Here is a 17,836-nt window from a genome sequence, read left to right on the forward strand (position 1 = left end):
TTGGCGGGGAGCCTGCTTCTCCCTCTCCCGTTCTCCCCGCTTGTGCTCTCTCGTTCTGTCAAATAAATAAAATCTTAAAAAACAACAACAACAACAAATGAGTAGATAAGCTCCCACAGGTTATGTAACCTTTCTAAGGTCACACAGTCAGTAAGTGGTAGGGTCAGGGTCGAAACCAGGCCTGATTCTGCAGTCTGCATACTCAAACGCTCCTGGCTCCACAGCGTACCTGTTCTGTGAGTTTCCATCAGCTGCACTATGAACCCCCTGAAGACAGCACATCACTTTTTCTAAGTCTGCAGTGCCTAGCACATGTTGGCACATAATAAATGTTTATATTTGTTGTATAATTATCTGCTGAATGTCACTTGTTTTGTACTATGTTTAGCTTCCCTACTATACCACTCATATCCTTCACAGTGCCCTGGCATACAGTGGGACACAACCGTATCTGTTCAAAGTACAGGCCCAACACCCAGCAGAGAATTGCCCCCCACTCTCGGCCTGGTCACTTGGCTCCTTGCCATCTCAGAACTCATGTGCGACTCAGGCTCAGAGCCCACTTGCTTCTCTAGGAGCTTCCCTAACAGAGGCCTTTCATATGGAGATCCCTCTACTCAGCTCTAACCTAACATCGTAAGAAGTCAGCACTAGAAAAGTTATTTGTCTTCTTACTTTGTAGTAATAGAGATCATAAACCATGGTTTTATAACAAACTAATAAGGCTTCAACCCACAAGAAATTGAAAATTTCAAAACAGAAGTCTAAGGCACTTAAGTATAGTTTATGCTAGGTATTACTTGGAGAGGGAGAAAAGATATGAAAGCAGTGAGATTATGCAAAGATCTACATGTCGATTTGAGTCTGAAAAAACTGAGAACCCTGAGTTTATAGTCTTGTCCTGCCTGACTCCAAGGCAGTGCAGAATTCTGACCTTGGTAATCTCTATTTTTTTAAAAAAGATTTTTTACTTATTTATTTAACAGAGACAGACACAGCGAGAGAGGGAACACAAGCAGGGGGAGAGGGAAAAGCAGGCCTCCCGCTGAGCAGGGAGCCCGAGGTGGGGCTTGATCCCAGGACCCTGGGATCATGACCTGAGCCGAAGGCAGACGCTTAACGGCTGAGCCACCCAGGCGCCCCTGACCTTGGTAATCTCTAGCACCAGATTTCTCCTCTATTAGCCAATACCTCATAAACTCCTAGAAACAGGTTCTTTTATGTATCATTGACCATAAAACTTCAGATTAGAAGATTTTAATAAGAGTTTTTGCATAATAAAAAAGCTGGCAAAAAACCCACAAAAGTTCATTTTTCCATTAAATTTAGTCATAGAACTTAGCTACTTTGACTTACTACCAAAAGCATGGGCAGCTACTATTACTGCTACTATAAAAATATCCCATTTTCTCCTCCCAGGTACCCAATATAAGCCTTAGAATCTAATTACTAGCAACTCCCCAAAAGGAATATCAGACACCCGCTGGACCGTAAGGTATTTTCTATTAACAGTGATATCTGAGGATCTGTTCAATTCGTGAGGCCAACAACCACATAAAGAGATTAGAATTAGGCTCTCAGGTTGGCTTGTTTTACCGTAAGGCACTGCAGTAGAAGAGGCACAAGAAGCCAAATCCCATCTTGTGAAGCAAAGTGCTACTCTGTATAGAAGACAAATTGGACACACTTACGGAATCACTCATTCATTTAGGGCATTTTACAGGCCCAATCTGGCCCCGGGCCAGGCTCAGGGCACACACAGTCAACATCTCCACTGTCACTGAACTTGGAGCTGAGACAGAAGAGACAGCAGGAAACTATAGTGGGGAAACTGCAGAGCGCCATGAGATCCTACGGAAAGGCTGCCTGATCCAGATGCCAGCGTCAGGAAATACTTCCCAAAGGAAGCAACATGTAGGCTGAGACCGAGTTTGCCGTGGAGAGGAGTGGAGAATGGGTATGGGAGCCAGGAGATGGGCAGACTGTGTTCTAAATAGAGAGAATCTGTTTAACTGTCCCACAGACTGGGCAGGAGGGTGGGACGTCAATCAATGACAGATGAAAACAGCTGTGATTAAGGAACCTCCCCATGAGGCACTGTTTTCCTCTATGCCAGGAACTTGACATTTAAATACCCAGACCATAATTTGGTTATGTTTCCAGTTGTGCTCTACTCTAGAAGGTGATAAAGGACCTCCTCTTAAATGTCTTCCACTTTCTAAACAATGATCTTTTCATATTTTGGTTTTACTTTTGTTACCCTTCCGCTCTATTTACAAATAACAGTAATAAGGTAAAACTCTCAAAATAATCCAATGTTACAACAGACCAATGGAAAAAAATTAGAACTAGGTAGTCTCCCCAGACATAATAGGGCTGATGAAGTACAGTATTTCCGAGAGAATTATAACAGTACTAAAATCATTCTTTCGCATTTTCCTAATTTTAATTATAATCCTAAGATTATTTAATTATTAATTACACTATTTCTGTGGTTGTTTTTTTTTTTTTTTTTTAAGATTTTATTTATTTATTTGACAGAGAGAGAGATAGATAGTGAGAGCAGGAACATAAGCAGGGGGAGTGGGAGAGGGAGAAGCAGGCTTCCCGCGGAGCAGGGAGCCCGATGCGGGGCTCGATCCCAGGACCCTGAGATCATGACCTGAGCTGAAGGCAGACGCTTAACGACTGAGCCACCCAGGTGCCCCTATTTCTGTGGTTGTTAAGCGGCCTCAATATTGCAGCAAACAGGAAAGTTACTCAAAGACATCAATTAGAAAATATTCTCACCAAACTGCAATTCACATTTTTTTTCTTCACTGTGAAAACCTGTTAAATGCCTATCTGAAGTTAAGCAGTCTCCAAAACAAGAATGTCTTTAAAATGTGCTGAATCGAAATCATTTAACATTTTGGAGATAATAAACACTTTGGGGATAACAGCACCCATACTGCTCAGCATACACTAGGGACTGCTGTATACAGAGGAGCTCATTTAGTGCTCACAAAGCCCAATGACGTAGGTGCTACGTCCAGTCTTACAGATGAGGACACTGAGACACAGGCACAGTAAGTAACTCGTCCAAGATCACACAGGTAGGAAATGAGACAGCTGAGATTCAGAGCCAGACCGTCTGCCCTCAAATCCACGCTCTCTAACTACTGCATTATATTGCCTCTCAATAGTTTTTCAAATATAAAACCCAAAATTAGTAAATAAAAATTACTATACTAAAACACCAGCCACCTATAATCCTTGAGGTATGTTTTGAATGATAGCACTCTATGAGTAGTTGAGGGTCTAGTCCCTTTGTCTGAGCCAAAATCTGACACTGTGCCTGTCCGTGAAATGGCCACACCAGCCACACACAGAGCTACTGAGAACTTGAAAAGTGACTAGTCCGAAATGAAATGTGCTGGATGTGTAAAATATGTCCTGAATTTGAGAGGCTCTGTATGAAAAAAGAATATAAAGTATATCACTAATAAGGTTTTAATATTAACTACATGCTTACATAATTTTGGATATAGTGAGTTAAAATATATTATTAAAATTAATATCACTTGTTTCTTTACACTTTTTTAATGTGGGTACTAGAAATTTAAAAATTGCTTTGTGGCTCCCATTATGTTTCTATGGGACAGAGCTCACCTAAAATGTATCCAGCTGCTGTCTACATCACTGATATTATTTACTCTTTTCTTGACGACTCAATCAGGAGGAACTTTAACCACCACCCTGTGTGTAATCTGTAATCTGTAATTGTGCTATCTTTGGTGTTGACTGAGGTCAGGCTGCCCACCCTCAGACCACAACCTTAGGTTATGCTTAAAGTGTGTCTTTCTATGGTTTCCAGCAGTCTGTCTGCCCACAACTACACCCCCCCAGCAACCTCAGATACAGCGTCTGAAGACTGAGAAGCCAGATACATCAGGGTTGTGCAACAAGTAAGAGTGAAGGAAGGCCTGAAGAGGGTCTCCCACACACTGGCTTCAATGCTAGATTCTTCCGCGACTATTTTGACTGCGCAGAGGCCCTTTTCTGCCTTGACTACCTGCCTCCCATAGACTCTAGACACCTGGTACCCACTTTAACTTAGATTGGAGCACTTTACAGCTCAGCTTAAAATCCTGCAAGGGTAATTTCAGCTTGAGAAGATGAGTACATTCTGAAGACAGATGGTGATGATGGTTGCTCAACACTGAACGTATTTAGTGCCACAGAACTGTACATTTAAACACGGTTAAAATGGTACATTTTATGTTATGTACATTTTACCACAATTAAAAAAAAAACCCTCAACAGTTTCATATCTTTCTTAGGATCAAATTCAAACTCTTATGCAAGTCACACATGGCCCTCTGAATCTGACCTGTACCCACCTTTCTAGCCTCCCTCGTTTCAACTGGCCTCATGCTCCAGGCCATCTCCCTCAACACACCATGCAGACTCAGATCTCAACGCCTTGCACATGTTAAACTCTCTACCTAAAAGTCTTTCCTCATCATCTCTACCCTTCTCCCTCATCCTTGGAAATTCCACTCAAACATCACCTCTTCTCTGAAAATTCCCCCGACATCCCAAGGTTGAGAGGACTCCTCTTGCCACTGTGCTCTGCTGTCCCTTGTACTCTCCCACCCTTACAGTTTTATCTTTCTGGAATGGCATTTTTGTATACTTGACTGTTGCCCACTGTGAGCTCACGGAGAGCAGGCCTGTGCGCGGCTCTGGCACAGAGCCAGCATGTAAGTGATGCGCCCTAAATGCTTGCTGAAGCCATGCAGTAAACACGTACTTACTGAACGCCTATCAGAGGTACTGGGGATACTGCAGTGGAAAAAAGAAACAAAACCCTGCTTGCCTGGAGACTCTACAAATAAATGCCAGGTGGACATAAGTACTATAAAGAGAAATAAAGCAAAGTAAGGGGAGGGGCATTTTATATGGGATGGCCTGGAAGGTGCCCTTTAAGTAAAGACCAGAAAGAAGGGGTAACTTTTCAGCTCACTGGCAGAACACTGAGTGAACTGCATCTTCTTCTGGTTCTAAACTGTGGTCTAGAAAACAGAAGGTACTGGAAAGAGAAGGTAAACTTTAATTTCCAAGAAAAGCAAACCATTCAACCCCTCTCTGTCCTAGCAACTTGACAGATTTTGCCATTACTACCTACTTCTCTCAGCATGAAGAACATAAGCATTCTACCTCAGTGGGATAAAGTGCACTTAGGGTCCTTTTCTGACTGAATCCTGCCCACCATGAAGCCTTATGGTTGCTAGAGAACATTTATTGAGTACTTATTCTGTATGTTAACAGAATACTCTAAGCATTTGACAATCCTCACAACGGCTTTTTGAAATATCCTGTTATTAAACTCACTTTAAAGAGGAAAATAAGGCATGAAGAGGTTAAATAATCTGTCCGACGTCACGGACTAGCAAGTGGCAAAGCTAGAATGTGAAACCTTGGCTCTAGAGTCTGAGCTGATAACCACTATGCTATCCGTTTCACATGTATTTCCTATCACAAAATACTCTTTGTTCCTACTGTTGGGTTTGTTTTCTTGTTAATCCTAAAATTATCAAATTTTACTTCATCTTTCTTCACATCTTGACCAAACCTCATTTCTCATTTCCAGTTCTACCATAAAAATCTGTCTATATGTTGATCATTGTGAAGTTATTATTTACTAATTTTATTTTCAAGACTTCCGTTAGAAATATAAACCTACACTAGGGTAAAAAAGCAGAATACAAACTATCAATGCAAAGACACAGATCATACTGCTATACAAAGTGTGCATGTAAAGTCTTCCAGGTGCTGAAAGCACAAAGACGGAGGAGGTCAGGCCAAGCCCTGCCCCGGATAGCTCCGTCCGGTCTAGTGGGGCCTTAGGGTGGGGCGGGCTGACTGACAAGTAAAAGGCACGACGTGTGTGGTATGCCACAGATGCCCAGGCAGCAATCTAGAATGCCTAAACCACAACATTAAAAACCACTTAATATAGGGCAAGTGATTTTTTTTTACTTGGTATGTTTATTTTACCCTAAGATTTAAGAGTAACCTCTTTTTTGATATAGCAGGCGTCTCAAGCTCAATACAACCGAAATAAAACTCAATGGTCCCCTTAAACCTTGAAAACCTATTCCTTCTCAAATGGTCTCTGTCTTAAAGGAAAGACAAGCCTGGCTGCTGAAGCAATAAACCTGTTATCCTCAACTCCAGCCACTGGACTTCCTTCCTGTCTCTCTCAACCACACACACACTTACACGTATGCACACATGCAATCACACAATCCATCAGATCTATTTTACTTATTGACTGGATCCTTCTCTTCTGCAAGTCAAGGCTGGCTTCCACCAACTGGCCTCCTAACTGCTCTTCCTGTTTCTTTTTAATCGCCCTTACTCCACAGTCCATTCTCTCTGGCTTCAGAATTATCCCTCTTTCATACAAATCTGATCACATCATTCCACTTTTTATAAATGTTTGGTGGTTTCTGATGACCCACAGGATCAAGTGTGAACCCCATTACATCACACACACACCTCTTCACAATGGGGTCCAACACTACTTTCCACATCACATCTTCTTTCATTCAACAAATTGTCACTGAATACCAACTGTGTCATCAGTCACTGGGACAGGCACTGGTGCTAAATGGCAAATAAAGAGAGACAGCTTCTGGGCGCCTGGGTGGCTCAGTTGGTTAAGCGACTGCCTTCAGCTCAGGTCATGATCCTGGAGTCCCTGGATCGAGTCCCACATCGGGCTCCCTGCTCAGCAGGAAGTCTGCTTCTCCCTCTGGCCCTCCCCCTCTCATGCTCTCTCTGTGTCTCATTCTTTCTCTCTCAAATAAATAAATAGAATCTTTAAAAAAAAAAAAAAGAGACAGCTTCTGCCCTCATGAAACTTACAGTCTAGGACAAGAACAGACATTAAGCAGTCACACAAACGAATGTTTAAGACTACAACTATGGCAAGTACCACAAAGACACATCAGGCAAAGTGTTCTGAATTAGATAACGGCGATGGTTAGACAACCTTATGATGACGCTAAAAAACACTGAACTGTATAGGTTAAGAGGTGAATTTATGGTATATAACTTAGAGCTTAAAAGAAAAACATGCACCGGGTTGCATACCTCTACTGGTAGATTTGGCCAAGGCAAAGATGGTGAAAGCTTCCCAGAGGAAATGAAACTTTTCACAAATACCTAACATCTACTGAGCATTTACTACACAACAGGCACCGTTCACTGTAATGACCAACCTGATCCTCCCGACCATCCTATGAAGTTGCTATTATTATCTTCAGTTTAAGAACTGACGGGCCAAGTAACTACCCAAGTCAGAGAGCCAAATGGCGATGACAGAACCCACACTTAGGCCGACCGACACCAAGACCCACACTCTTACCTGCTACACCCAGGCAATGCCTACTATTCAGAACGACTAATGATATAAAAAATTAATCAGTTTCGTTTCTTCCAATAGAAATTTCTCATATCTTTTGTCTTTAAAATAGCCTATATGAGGGGTGCCTGGGTGGCTCAGTCGGTTAAACGTCTGACTCTTGATTTCAGCCCAGGTCATGATCTCAGGGTCTTGAGATCAAGCCTGGTGTCGGGGTCCTCGCTCAGCAGAAAATCTGCTTGGGATTCTTCCCCCCTCCCCCTGCTCACACACACACTCTCCCAAATAAATTTTAAAAATCTTTAAAAAAAAGAAGCCTAAAGAATAAACTGTAAAGTCCTACAAGATCCTAAACTCCCCCACCATCTCCCCCTCTCTCTCCCTCACACACTCTGCTCCAGCCACACAAGCCTCCTTTTGTTTCTCCAGTATGCTGGGCATGGTCCTACCACAGGGCCTTGACATCTGCTTGTGCTATGATGATTACAATCATGACATAGATTTTAAATCACGATTCTGCCGGGAAGCCTGGGTGGCTCAGTTGTTAAGCATCTGCCTTCGGCTCAGGTCGTGATCCCAGAGTCCTGGGATGGAGCCCTGCATCGGGCTCCCTGCTCAGCGGGAAGCCTGCTTCTCCCTCTCCCCCTGCTTGTGTTCCCTGTCTCGCTGTGTCTCTCTCTGTCAAATAAATAAAATCTTTAAAAATAATAAAAAATAAAAATCATGATTCTGCCAAAACTTCAGTTAACATTTTCTGTAGCTATACTAACAATAGTACTAGCAAGATACTGTACTGAACTATACACTAATATTTTGAATGTCATTAATTTTAAAACAACCTCTTTTTCCCAGTCTTTTACTGTTCTATATAATGTCACCATGCAAAGATTTTTATTTTACAAAATTCAGTAACAGTAGCTTTTGCTTATCAATTAGTATGAACAAAAATCATACAGCTACATTTGCAGTGAAATAAAACAAAGCAATTAAGCCAAGAAAGTGTCACAATAGAACTTGATTCCCACCATTCCTAAGTTCATCTCTAGAACCACAGTTTGTGAAATAACTATGGCAACAACACTTCAGGCCACCAAAATACCACCGAATTTTGTGGAAAACTATTGCCCATCTGTGCAAACACACACAAAAATACATGTTCACAGGACACCTGGGTGGCTCAGTCAGTCAGTTAAACTTCTGCCTTTGGCTCGGGTCATGGTCCCAGGGTCCTGGGATCGAGTCCTGCACCTGGCTCCTTGCTCAGCGGGGAGCCTGTTCTCCCTCTGCCTGCCGCTCCCCCTGCTTTGTGCTTTCTCTCTCTGATGGATAAAAAAAAAAAAAAAAATCTTAAAAAAAAATACATGTTCACAACCAGTTATATAACTTCAGTACAATAACACGATGACAATTTAAGTTCCTATCATGCTAAAAATCCTAAGTAACTCTTAAGCATATATATTGGCACAGACTGTTCAAAGTGGGTGCTGAGAAAGGAAAATTACATTTACAAGCAAATCACAGTTGTCCCGAAATTCAAGATGATGAAAACTATCACTTTTTATCAAAAAGATTTACCTTGGTAACACCAAAAAAATCCCAAATAATCTAATTAAAAATGGGCAGAAGACATGAACAGACATTTCTCCAAAGAAGACATATAGACAGCCAACAGACACATGGAAAGATGCTCAGCATCACTCAGCATCAGGGATATGCCAATCCAAACCACAGTGAGATATCACCTCACACCGGTCAGAATGGCTAAAATCAAAAACACAAGAAACAACAAGTGTTGGCGAGGATGTTAAGAAAAAGGAAACCTCAAACACTGTTGGTGGGAATGCAAACAGGGCAGCCACTCTGGAAAACACTATGGAGGTTCCTCAAAAAATTAAAAATGGAATTACCGTATGATCCAATAATACTACTACCTTGGGTATTTACCCAAAGAATATGGAAACACTAATTTGAAAAGATATATGCACTATGTTTACTTCAGCATTATCTACAATAGCCAAATTATGGAAGCAGTCCAAGTGTCCATCAATAGATGAATGGATAAAGAAGATACAGTACACACACACACACACCGGAATATTACTTGGCCAAAAAAAAATGAAATCTTGCCATTTGGATAGAGCTAGAGGGTATAACGCTAAGTGAAATAAGTCAGTCAGAGAAAGACAAATACTATATGATTTCACTCATATGTGGAATTTAAGAAACAAAACAAAGGAACAAAGAAAAAAAGAGACAAACCAAGAAACAGACTCTTAACTATAGAGAACACACTGATGGTTACCAAATGGGTGAAGGATTAAAAGTATACTTATGATGAACACTGAGTAATGTATAGAATTGTTGACTCACTATATTGTACACCTGAAACCAATATAACACTGTATTTTAACTATACTGGAATTTAAAAAAAAATTCACCTCGGGATTCTTTTAAATATTAAGCTCCGTCTGAGCTGAGCATAACGGGAAAAATTTCACCAAACTCAATTCACTAACACCCCCAGCAAAATGCTTTGACTACAACAAACTTCCCTAAGTGACTGGCACAGAGGATAAGAGCAAAGGCTTTGAGTCAGCTTGTTTGTTTTCAAATCTTGTTTTACCACTTACTAGCTGGAGGACCTTAGTCAAGTTCCTTTACCTCTTGAGCCTCAGTTCTCCATAAAAACAAAGACACCGCCACAAAACCTGTGACACAGTGCCTCAGCACATCATGACAAATGCCATAAATACTATCACCAAACTGAGCTATAGGAAGAAGTTAAATAACTGCCACTTTATGGCTGCACTTAATACTGTAGCCTTTAGAAGAGCTGTCCACAAAGACGATTTTTAAGTTCAATGAAGCTGTAATAATACAAGTTTTTATATATACATCTTTGTATGACCAAGGCTTTGCTTTTCCTTTTATGAATTTCTGGGCAATCTAAAGGCCAGAATTATTTTAATGACAATATTATGCCTGTAATTTTTGTTTTAAAGAAACTAGAGTTCGTTCTCTCTCTCACAAATACAAATAAATAAAATCTTTAAAAAAGTGGGGGGGAACCTGGGTGGCTCAGTTGGTTAAGCATCTGCCTACGGCTCAGGTCATGATCCCAGGGTCCTGGGATTGAGTCCCACATCGGGCTCCCTGCTCAGCCAGGCGTCTGCTTCTCCCTCTGCCCTCCCCCACCCCTCCCCCACCCCACCCTGGCTGGTTTTCTCTCTCTCTTGCAAAAATAACATCTTTTAAAAAAATAAAGAAACTAGAGTTAAAAAGACAATCTTCTCCAGTCTTCAGGGTTTTGTTTACTGAATTAGGCGATAATTCAAGCCTATCAAGTGACTAAATTATTAATTCACAATAATAGTGAACACCTACTGAACTCTTATCTGCTCTATGATACAAAGATACTCGGGCAGTGAACAAGTTTACTATCAGGCTGTCAAAACAAGTGTCAGGTTGCTTCAACCTCTGATGTAGCCTGATTACTGCCCTTCGTGAAAGTATCTGCTATGTATCAACTGCTGGACCAACCATAAACAGTTGGAAATCACCAAGACCAACTCATTTCACAGGTGAGAAACTGAAGCCCAAAGAAATTAAATCCAAAGGTCACAAGGTTACTAACAAGTGGGGACTAGAAACTAAATCTCCCTACTTCTAATTTGTTGTATCATTACTGGACAGTTGATGGTTTAAAAAAAGAAAGACCTATTCTAGTACCTCAAATTATTTTTGTACATAGTTGGGAAGAAAGTGAATATCCGAAATAAGTGAATGTTTAATGAGAGCTAAATATTAAGCACAAATTAATTTAACCCCTAGCCTATCATGAATATGTTGAAAGGGCTCCTAGGACAGAAAGGAGTGGAATCAACTAGTCATACTGTGTGGTATCCACGTCAGGTAAGGAGTCACTACTAATATGACCAAAACACTACCACTAGAATGCCTTTTTTTCAAAAATTTTTTTATTGTTATGTTAATCCCCATACATTACATCATTAGTTTTAGATGTAGTGTTCCATGATTCATTGTTTGTGTATAACACCCAGTGCTCCATGCAGAACGTGCCCTCCCCAATACCCATCACCAGGCTAACCCATCCTCCCATCCCCCTCCCCTCTAGAACCCTCAGTTTGTTTTTCAGAGTCCATCGTCTCTCATGGTTCGTCTACCCCTCCGATTTCCCCCCCTTCATTCTTCCCCTCCTGCTATCTTCTTTTTTTTTTTTCTTAACATACATTGCATTATTTGTTTCAGAGGTACAGGTCTGAGATTCAACAGTCTTGCACAATTCACAGCACTTACCAGAGCACATACCCTCCCCAGTGTCTATCACCCATTCACCCCACCCCTCCCACCCACCCCCCACTCCAGCAACCCTCAGTTTGTTTCCTGAGATTAAGAATTCCTCATATCAGTGAGGTCATATGATACATGTCTTTCTCTGTTTGACTTATTTCGCTCAGCATAGTACCCTCCAGTTCCATCCACGTCGTTGCAAATGGCAAGATCTCATTCCTTTTGATGGCTGCGTAATATAGAATGCCTTTCTTATGAATAAAACACACTTTAGAACCACTGAACTTCCTCTACTCACATCAACATTCCTTTGGAAGAGAAAAAAGTATCCTTAACACCATTCCCCAGATATATATTTCACCTTTGCACAAGAACTTTTACCAGCTGCAAAATGCTCATTCTCTTTTGAAAAGAAAGATGCTGACAAATGAGCAAGGCAGTTTTCACACTTTTAATGCTCTGAATCAGGCTATTTTTACTAATATTCTTATTTCTATCAAAGTTATTTAGGCATGGCCTAAATGCCTTCAGGTCCAGATCTTAGGGAGGAGCCAACGAGTAATCTTTAAAGGATAGCCCATTTTCTTCTTGGGAAAACATTGTTAAAATGTCATCCACTGACAAAAAGGTGAATGACTACAGACACTAGAATGCAATACTATTTTAATAAGGGAAAATTCCAAAATATAACTTTATTTTTTTTTTAAAGATTTTATTTATTTACCCGACAGAGAGGGAGACACAGCAAGAGAGGGAACACAAGCAGGGGGAGTGGGAGAGGGAGAAGCAGGCTTCCGGCGGAGCAGGAAGCCCGATGCGGGGCTCGATCCCAGAACCCTGGGATCATGACCTGAGCCGAAGGCAGATGCTTAACGACTGAGCCACCCAGGCGCCCCCCAAAATATAACTTTGTTTAAAAGTAGATAGTCACAGGGCACCTGGGTGGCTCAGTCAGTTAAGTGACCGACTCTTGATCTCAGGGTTGTGACTTCAAGCCCCACATTGGGCTCCACACGTGGAGCCCACTTAAAAGAAAAAAAAAAAATAGTCACGGAACTTCCCATAACAGGCAAATTGAAGACTTCTACAAAGACTTTACTGTGTCAGATGAAAACATGTCAGAATACTCCCATTTATACCCAACGGCTGAGAGACTGGGTGCTACAGTAAACCATCTCATCAATTAAGTTACCACAGACACTACACACTAATTGCCAATTCTCAAATAACTAAAATATATTCTAAACCTGTGTTGCCCAATATGGTAGCCACTAACCACATGTGGCTACTGAGCACTTGAGATGTGCTACTCTAAACTGAGGTGTACTATAAACGTAAAACTTCACCAGATTCACACTGGATTTCAATGATTTAGTGTAAAAAAAAAAAAAAAAAAAGGGTAAAATATCACATTAGTAAACTTTTCATGTTGATTACATGTTAAAATAATACTTCTGATATAATGAGTTAATAAAAGAGATTACTAAAATATCACCTTTTTATGTAGTTCCTAGAAAATTTAAAATCACATTTGTGTGGCTCACATTACATTCCTACTAGAAAGTACTGCTCTATACAAAGTATGCAAAATATGATCCAATCTTTCTTTGATTATTCATCATAATGATGAACACCAACTATACAATAAAGAAAAATCTTATTTATATCTTGGATACATGGTTTAAGATAGGACCAAGAAAGAATGGCATGTCCTTAGAACTTAATTAAATCTACAGCCAGCCTTGTGTTAATAGAGGAAGAACTCAATCCTACAAGTAGTATTTTTTAGGATCAAGAAGGAAATACAGACCTAAAGGCCACAAAAGAGAGACTAAGAGAAATACCATCTGTTTCTAGAAGGGATTTCAAAACAAAAGCAGTGTGTTTTAAATAGTTAATAACCTTACCTGTTTTGTTAAAAGTAGTATTTGATTATTTTGAGTATCATGAAGAAATTTCCCAACTGCCAGGTAAGCAAACTTCTTAAAAAAGAAACCTGATAAGGAAGAGACTAGAAACTCTAAGCATGTGGAATAGAGGTAAAACATCTGAGTGTACCATATGGAAAATGTAAGCCAGGTTCCTTAACAGGGCATTTATAATTAAACATTACACAATGATGAAACCAATCAAAATTTTATAAATATCCTTCAATATTACTGTAGTATACAGTGAAATCAACTATAACATTATTTAACTAACACTGCTTTCAAAATTCCAAGACACTATAATGCCTTTTCCAAATCTAGCCAGTGGTAATTAGGGAGGGGACAGCTTCCAAATGCCTTATCTTGCAGAGGTTAAAATTAGAAATTGACCATTCAGAGCCATGTTAACAATAATAAATATTTGCATGGCATTCTGTTTGACAAGCACTTCTGGACACATCATCCTTTTTGATCCTCAGGACAGCCCTCAGACACTGGTATGTTTTTATTCCTATTTCAGAGGTAATTCCAGGCTTGAGACCTTGACTTGTTCAAGGTCACATAGCTAAAAAGTAGCAGAACCAGTACTCCACTCCGGATCTTCTGATACTCATCCAATTCTCTTTCCATTACAAGACATTCATTTAAAACCAAATGTTTAGAAACCCAACAAGCCCTGATGCCAAAGAAGGATCTAAGGATCAGTGAGGTCAAAGCTTAAGAATCTGTAAACATGATGTGCTGGAATGAGTTCAAAAAGGGGAGAAGAGATTATCAAGAGGCAGGAAATGACTTGAAAGATCAGGGGGGGAAAAAATCCTAATCTGAATGTCCTTGAGTGCGGCATCGCAGAAGAGCAGTACTCAAGCAGAAAATGCAGAGAAACGGCGCTTTCCTTCAGAAACGTGATTTCCAGTGTAGAATTTGTAGGTTAAAGCAATGCTTTTGTTGTTACTTTACTATAAACGTGTTTGAGAATTTTACTTAAAATAAAGGCACTCAGAAAACCAGGACATCCAACTGGGTACCACCAGTCCCACATTTCTTCGTAAGTCATGAACCACCTCACGAAAATCCAGATGAGAACAACTGCAATTCAGCACGCACTGCGATTTAGACTGTAGGTAAAGGAAACGGCAGTCTTCCTAGTAGAACGCATCCTTGAGGACAGGACAAAGGCGGCACCACCACCAACGAACCTCCTTCCACCTCCAGATCGCAGTGACAACACACCGGTTAAGGCAAAATGCACAAACCTCCAAGACACGGTAAAAAGGAATTCCTAAGATGGCTCTCCCAATCCGTTCCCTATGTAAATTCCTAAATACAACAGAATCTCAGTCAGGGAAGGGCTAAGGAAATACGTGGGGTTCCCAGCGTGGGAAGCCCACACGGGGGTGTACACACCGCCGGCTTCCAACTCAAGCCCAGCAAATTGCAGGCGGGGGCTTACGGGGGCGCCGCGAGACCCCGAAACCGAGCGGGCGCCAAACGACACCCCCTGTCTGAACACCCGCCAGGACGGATGGAAAAATGACTGGCTCCAATTTCATCTCCGGCTTCCCCTCCCGGGCAGCCCCCAACTAGGGAGGGTCGGCAAGAAGGGCCGAGCCGCGGCCGAGGGGGCGCCGGCCCGGGGGGGAGGGGCGGCGGAGGTGGGCGACCGCCGCGACCCTCGCCCCGGCCCCCGACCCCCTGGCCCTGGCCCCCGGTCCCCAGCCCCCGGTCCGGCCCGCGCTGACAGCGCCGGCACCGCCCCCACCTGCCCGCCCGGGGGGCGCCGGGGCCGGGCGCGCCCGCCAGGCCACTTCCTTCCCCGCCCGCCCGCCCGCCCGGCCTCGCGCGGGGCCCGGGGGCGGGGAGCCGCGGGAGGAAGGAGGCTTGGCCGGCCGCCCACGGAGGAAGCCGCCGCCGCCCGCACCCACCGGCATCATCTCGGCGCGGGTCCGCGGCGCCCTCGGCCGCCTGACAGGACGCTCGGCGCCGCGCCGCGCCCGCCGCTCCGGCCGTCCTCGCAGGCCGCGCACCCGCCGCCGCGCTCTCGGGCCCTCAGCGGCGAGGCGGCGGCTGCGGCTGCGGCGGGCTGCGGAGCCTGACCGGCCCTGTCGCGGCCTCCGCCGCGGTGCGTCGCTGTCCCGGGACCGGCCGCCGCCGCCGCCGCCTCCGCCCGATCGCCTCGCGCCGCCGGCCCTCGGGCTCTCTCCTCAGCCCCCGCAGGCCCCGCCCCCAGCGTGTCGTCCCACACGGGGCCAGCCGCCCCCTCCGATTGGCTCGGCGGGGCCGGGGGCGGGGCAGGGGGGGGCTGGAGCTTCCCGGCCCCGCCCCGCAGCCGCTCTCGCGGCAGCCAGGTGCGAGCGCGCCCGTGCGCGTCCGCGCTCCCGCGGCCGGGCGCGCTGCGGACGCCTCGCCGCTGCCCCGCCCCGCGTGGCGGCCTGTGGGCTCAGGGCCGCGCGCGACCGAGAGCGCGGGTTCTCCGAGACCTCGGGAATGGGAAAACGGAGGCCGGGAGAGGGCAGGGCCCGGGCGCGGCTCCGCAGCGAGTCACGCCAGGGCCGGGACTCGAACCCTGGGCTCCGGGCGGCCGCCGGGGGGGCGGGGCGCATCCCGCGGCGACGGCGAGCGCCCGCGTCTGACCGCGGCCTGACCCCGGGCTCCCGGCGCGGGGTGGGGCTGTAGCGAGGGACCGGGTCGGAGGGGCGTGGTGCGCCCCAAACCATCCACGTGACCCGGCTCCGCGGCGCTCGGGATAGACCCCGGAGCCCGCCCTGCGCTCCGGCCGGGCCCCGGGCACCTGATCCGCCGTCCGCCACTGCGTCTTAACGCGGCCCGGGGCACCCTGCTCCAGCCGGCCTTCCTGGTCTCGTGTCCGCTCTCCAGCCGCGGCCCTTCACACCGGCGATACCCCCGGCTTCGAACGCCTGTGCCCACCTGTGCCAGCGTCCTTGGTGCTCGAACGAGCCGGGTTAGAGCCCAGGCCCCATCTGCAGGGACCAGATCTCTTCCTACAGCCTTGTCTCCCGTGACACCTCCCGCTCTGGCCTGAGCGCCTGAGTGACGGAGACCCGGGCCACGTGTCCAGAGCCCATCACAGGGCATGGCCCGGAGTGTAGTAAAGGCTGCAGAAAGGGCAGGCACCCTTCCTATGCTCGCCACACTGTGCCATTCATTTGAACCCTGACTGGGAGAGATTGTGTCTGATGTCTTCCGCACGCAGCGCTGAAACTTCCGCGAGCACCCTGAACACGGAGGTCTGTTTATGGCCCCAAACACCAAAGGCCATAAACCACCCTGGGAAGGGCCCAGCTTCTTGGAGACGACAGCAGGTGGTCAGGGTTCATCTCTCTTAGCCTGTCCTGTCCTCTGAGAGGCTCAAGGCCTGTGGGTGGGGCTGGGGGCAGGAGGGAGGCCAGGGAGTAAGCACTGTTCTCTTCATGGAAAGCCACCCCTGGTCTTCAGAGGCCACAGGGGTTGGTGTTTAAGAGTGTAGACTTTCCAGTTAGACAAACATCCTCTGCCACGCCCTCACTGCATGGTCCTGGACAAGCTACATCTCTCTCTATCTCAATTTACCCATCCCTATAATGGGGAATTACAGAAATAATAGTGGCTGCCTCATGGAATGGGGAGGTTCAGACATGATGAATGAAAAGCTCCTAGCACAGTTTGTGGTACGTGGTAAGTGCTCCATAAATAGTTTCCTGTAGTCATGCTATCATTAACAAGCTGGCTTAGCGTACCTGTGTCCCTGGGAGAGGGATCACCCAGGAAGTTTTAAACTCACACACATGGGCAGTATTGGCTAGTGACACATCTCTTCTGGGAGCAGGGTTTGGAAAGAGAAGAGGAATCTCTGGGTAATGGGAGGAAGTCAGGGACCTGGGTTCTAATTCCAGCTCTGCTTCTCTCTCCCTGTGTGGTCTTAGGCAACTGGCAGCCCATTCTCTGGGTCTCCGTTTCTCTCTGTGTAACCACAGAGGGGTTAGATTTTGTGAGATCCGATGGCCTTCCACCTCTGCCATGCTAGTGTTCATGAATCGTGGGGGTGGGTGCTGACCCACTAAGCCAGGCAAGGGACAGGCTTTGCTAGAGCACTGCAGAGATGTGCCCCCTGCCTTGAGGTAGTCGAAATGAGCCCACTCTTCTGAGAAAGAAAGCCTAGCCACTGGGGTCCCACTCTTGCCTG

The 17,836-nt window shown here is 45.0% G+C and overlaps 1 protein-coding gene across 3 annotated transcripts in view; it reads right to left on the bottom strand.

Moving 5' to 3' along the window:
* The window catches only part of PPP1R13B (protein phosphatase 1 regulatory subunit 13B), a 90,274-nt gene extending 74,634 nt beyond the window's left edge, over positions 1 to 15,640 (bottom strand). For all 3 annotated transcript variants that reach the window (XM_032406015.1, XM_032406017.1, XM_032406014.1), the window contains exon 1: positions 15,579 to 15,640. In XM_032406015.1, coding sequence (XP_032261906.1) covers positions 15,579 to 15,587 — 9 coding nt within the window. In that variant the 5' untranslated portion in view covers positions 15,588 to 15,640. The remainder of the gene's footprint in view (positions 1 to 15,578) is intronic.
* Positions 15,641 to 17,836: the final 2,196 nt, after the last annotated feature.

This window comes from Phoca vitulina, unplaced genomic scaffold (assembly GCF_004348235.1).
Source record: "Phoca vitulina isolate PV1807 unplaced genomic scaffold, GSC_HSeal_1.0 scaffold7, whole genome shotgun sequence".
NCBI lineage: Eukaryota > Metazoa > Chordata > Mammalia > Carnivora > Phocidae > Phoca > Phoca vitulina.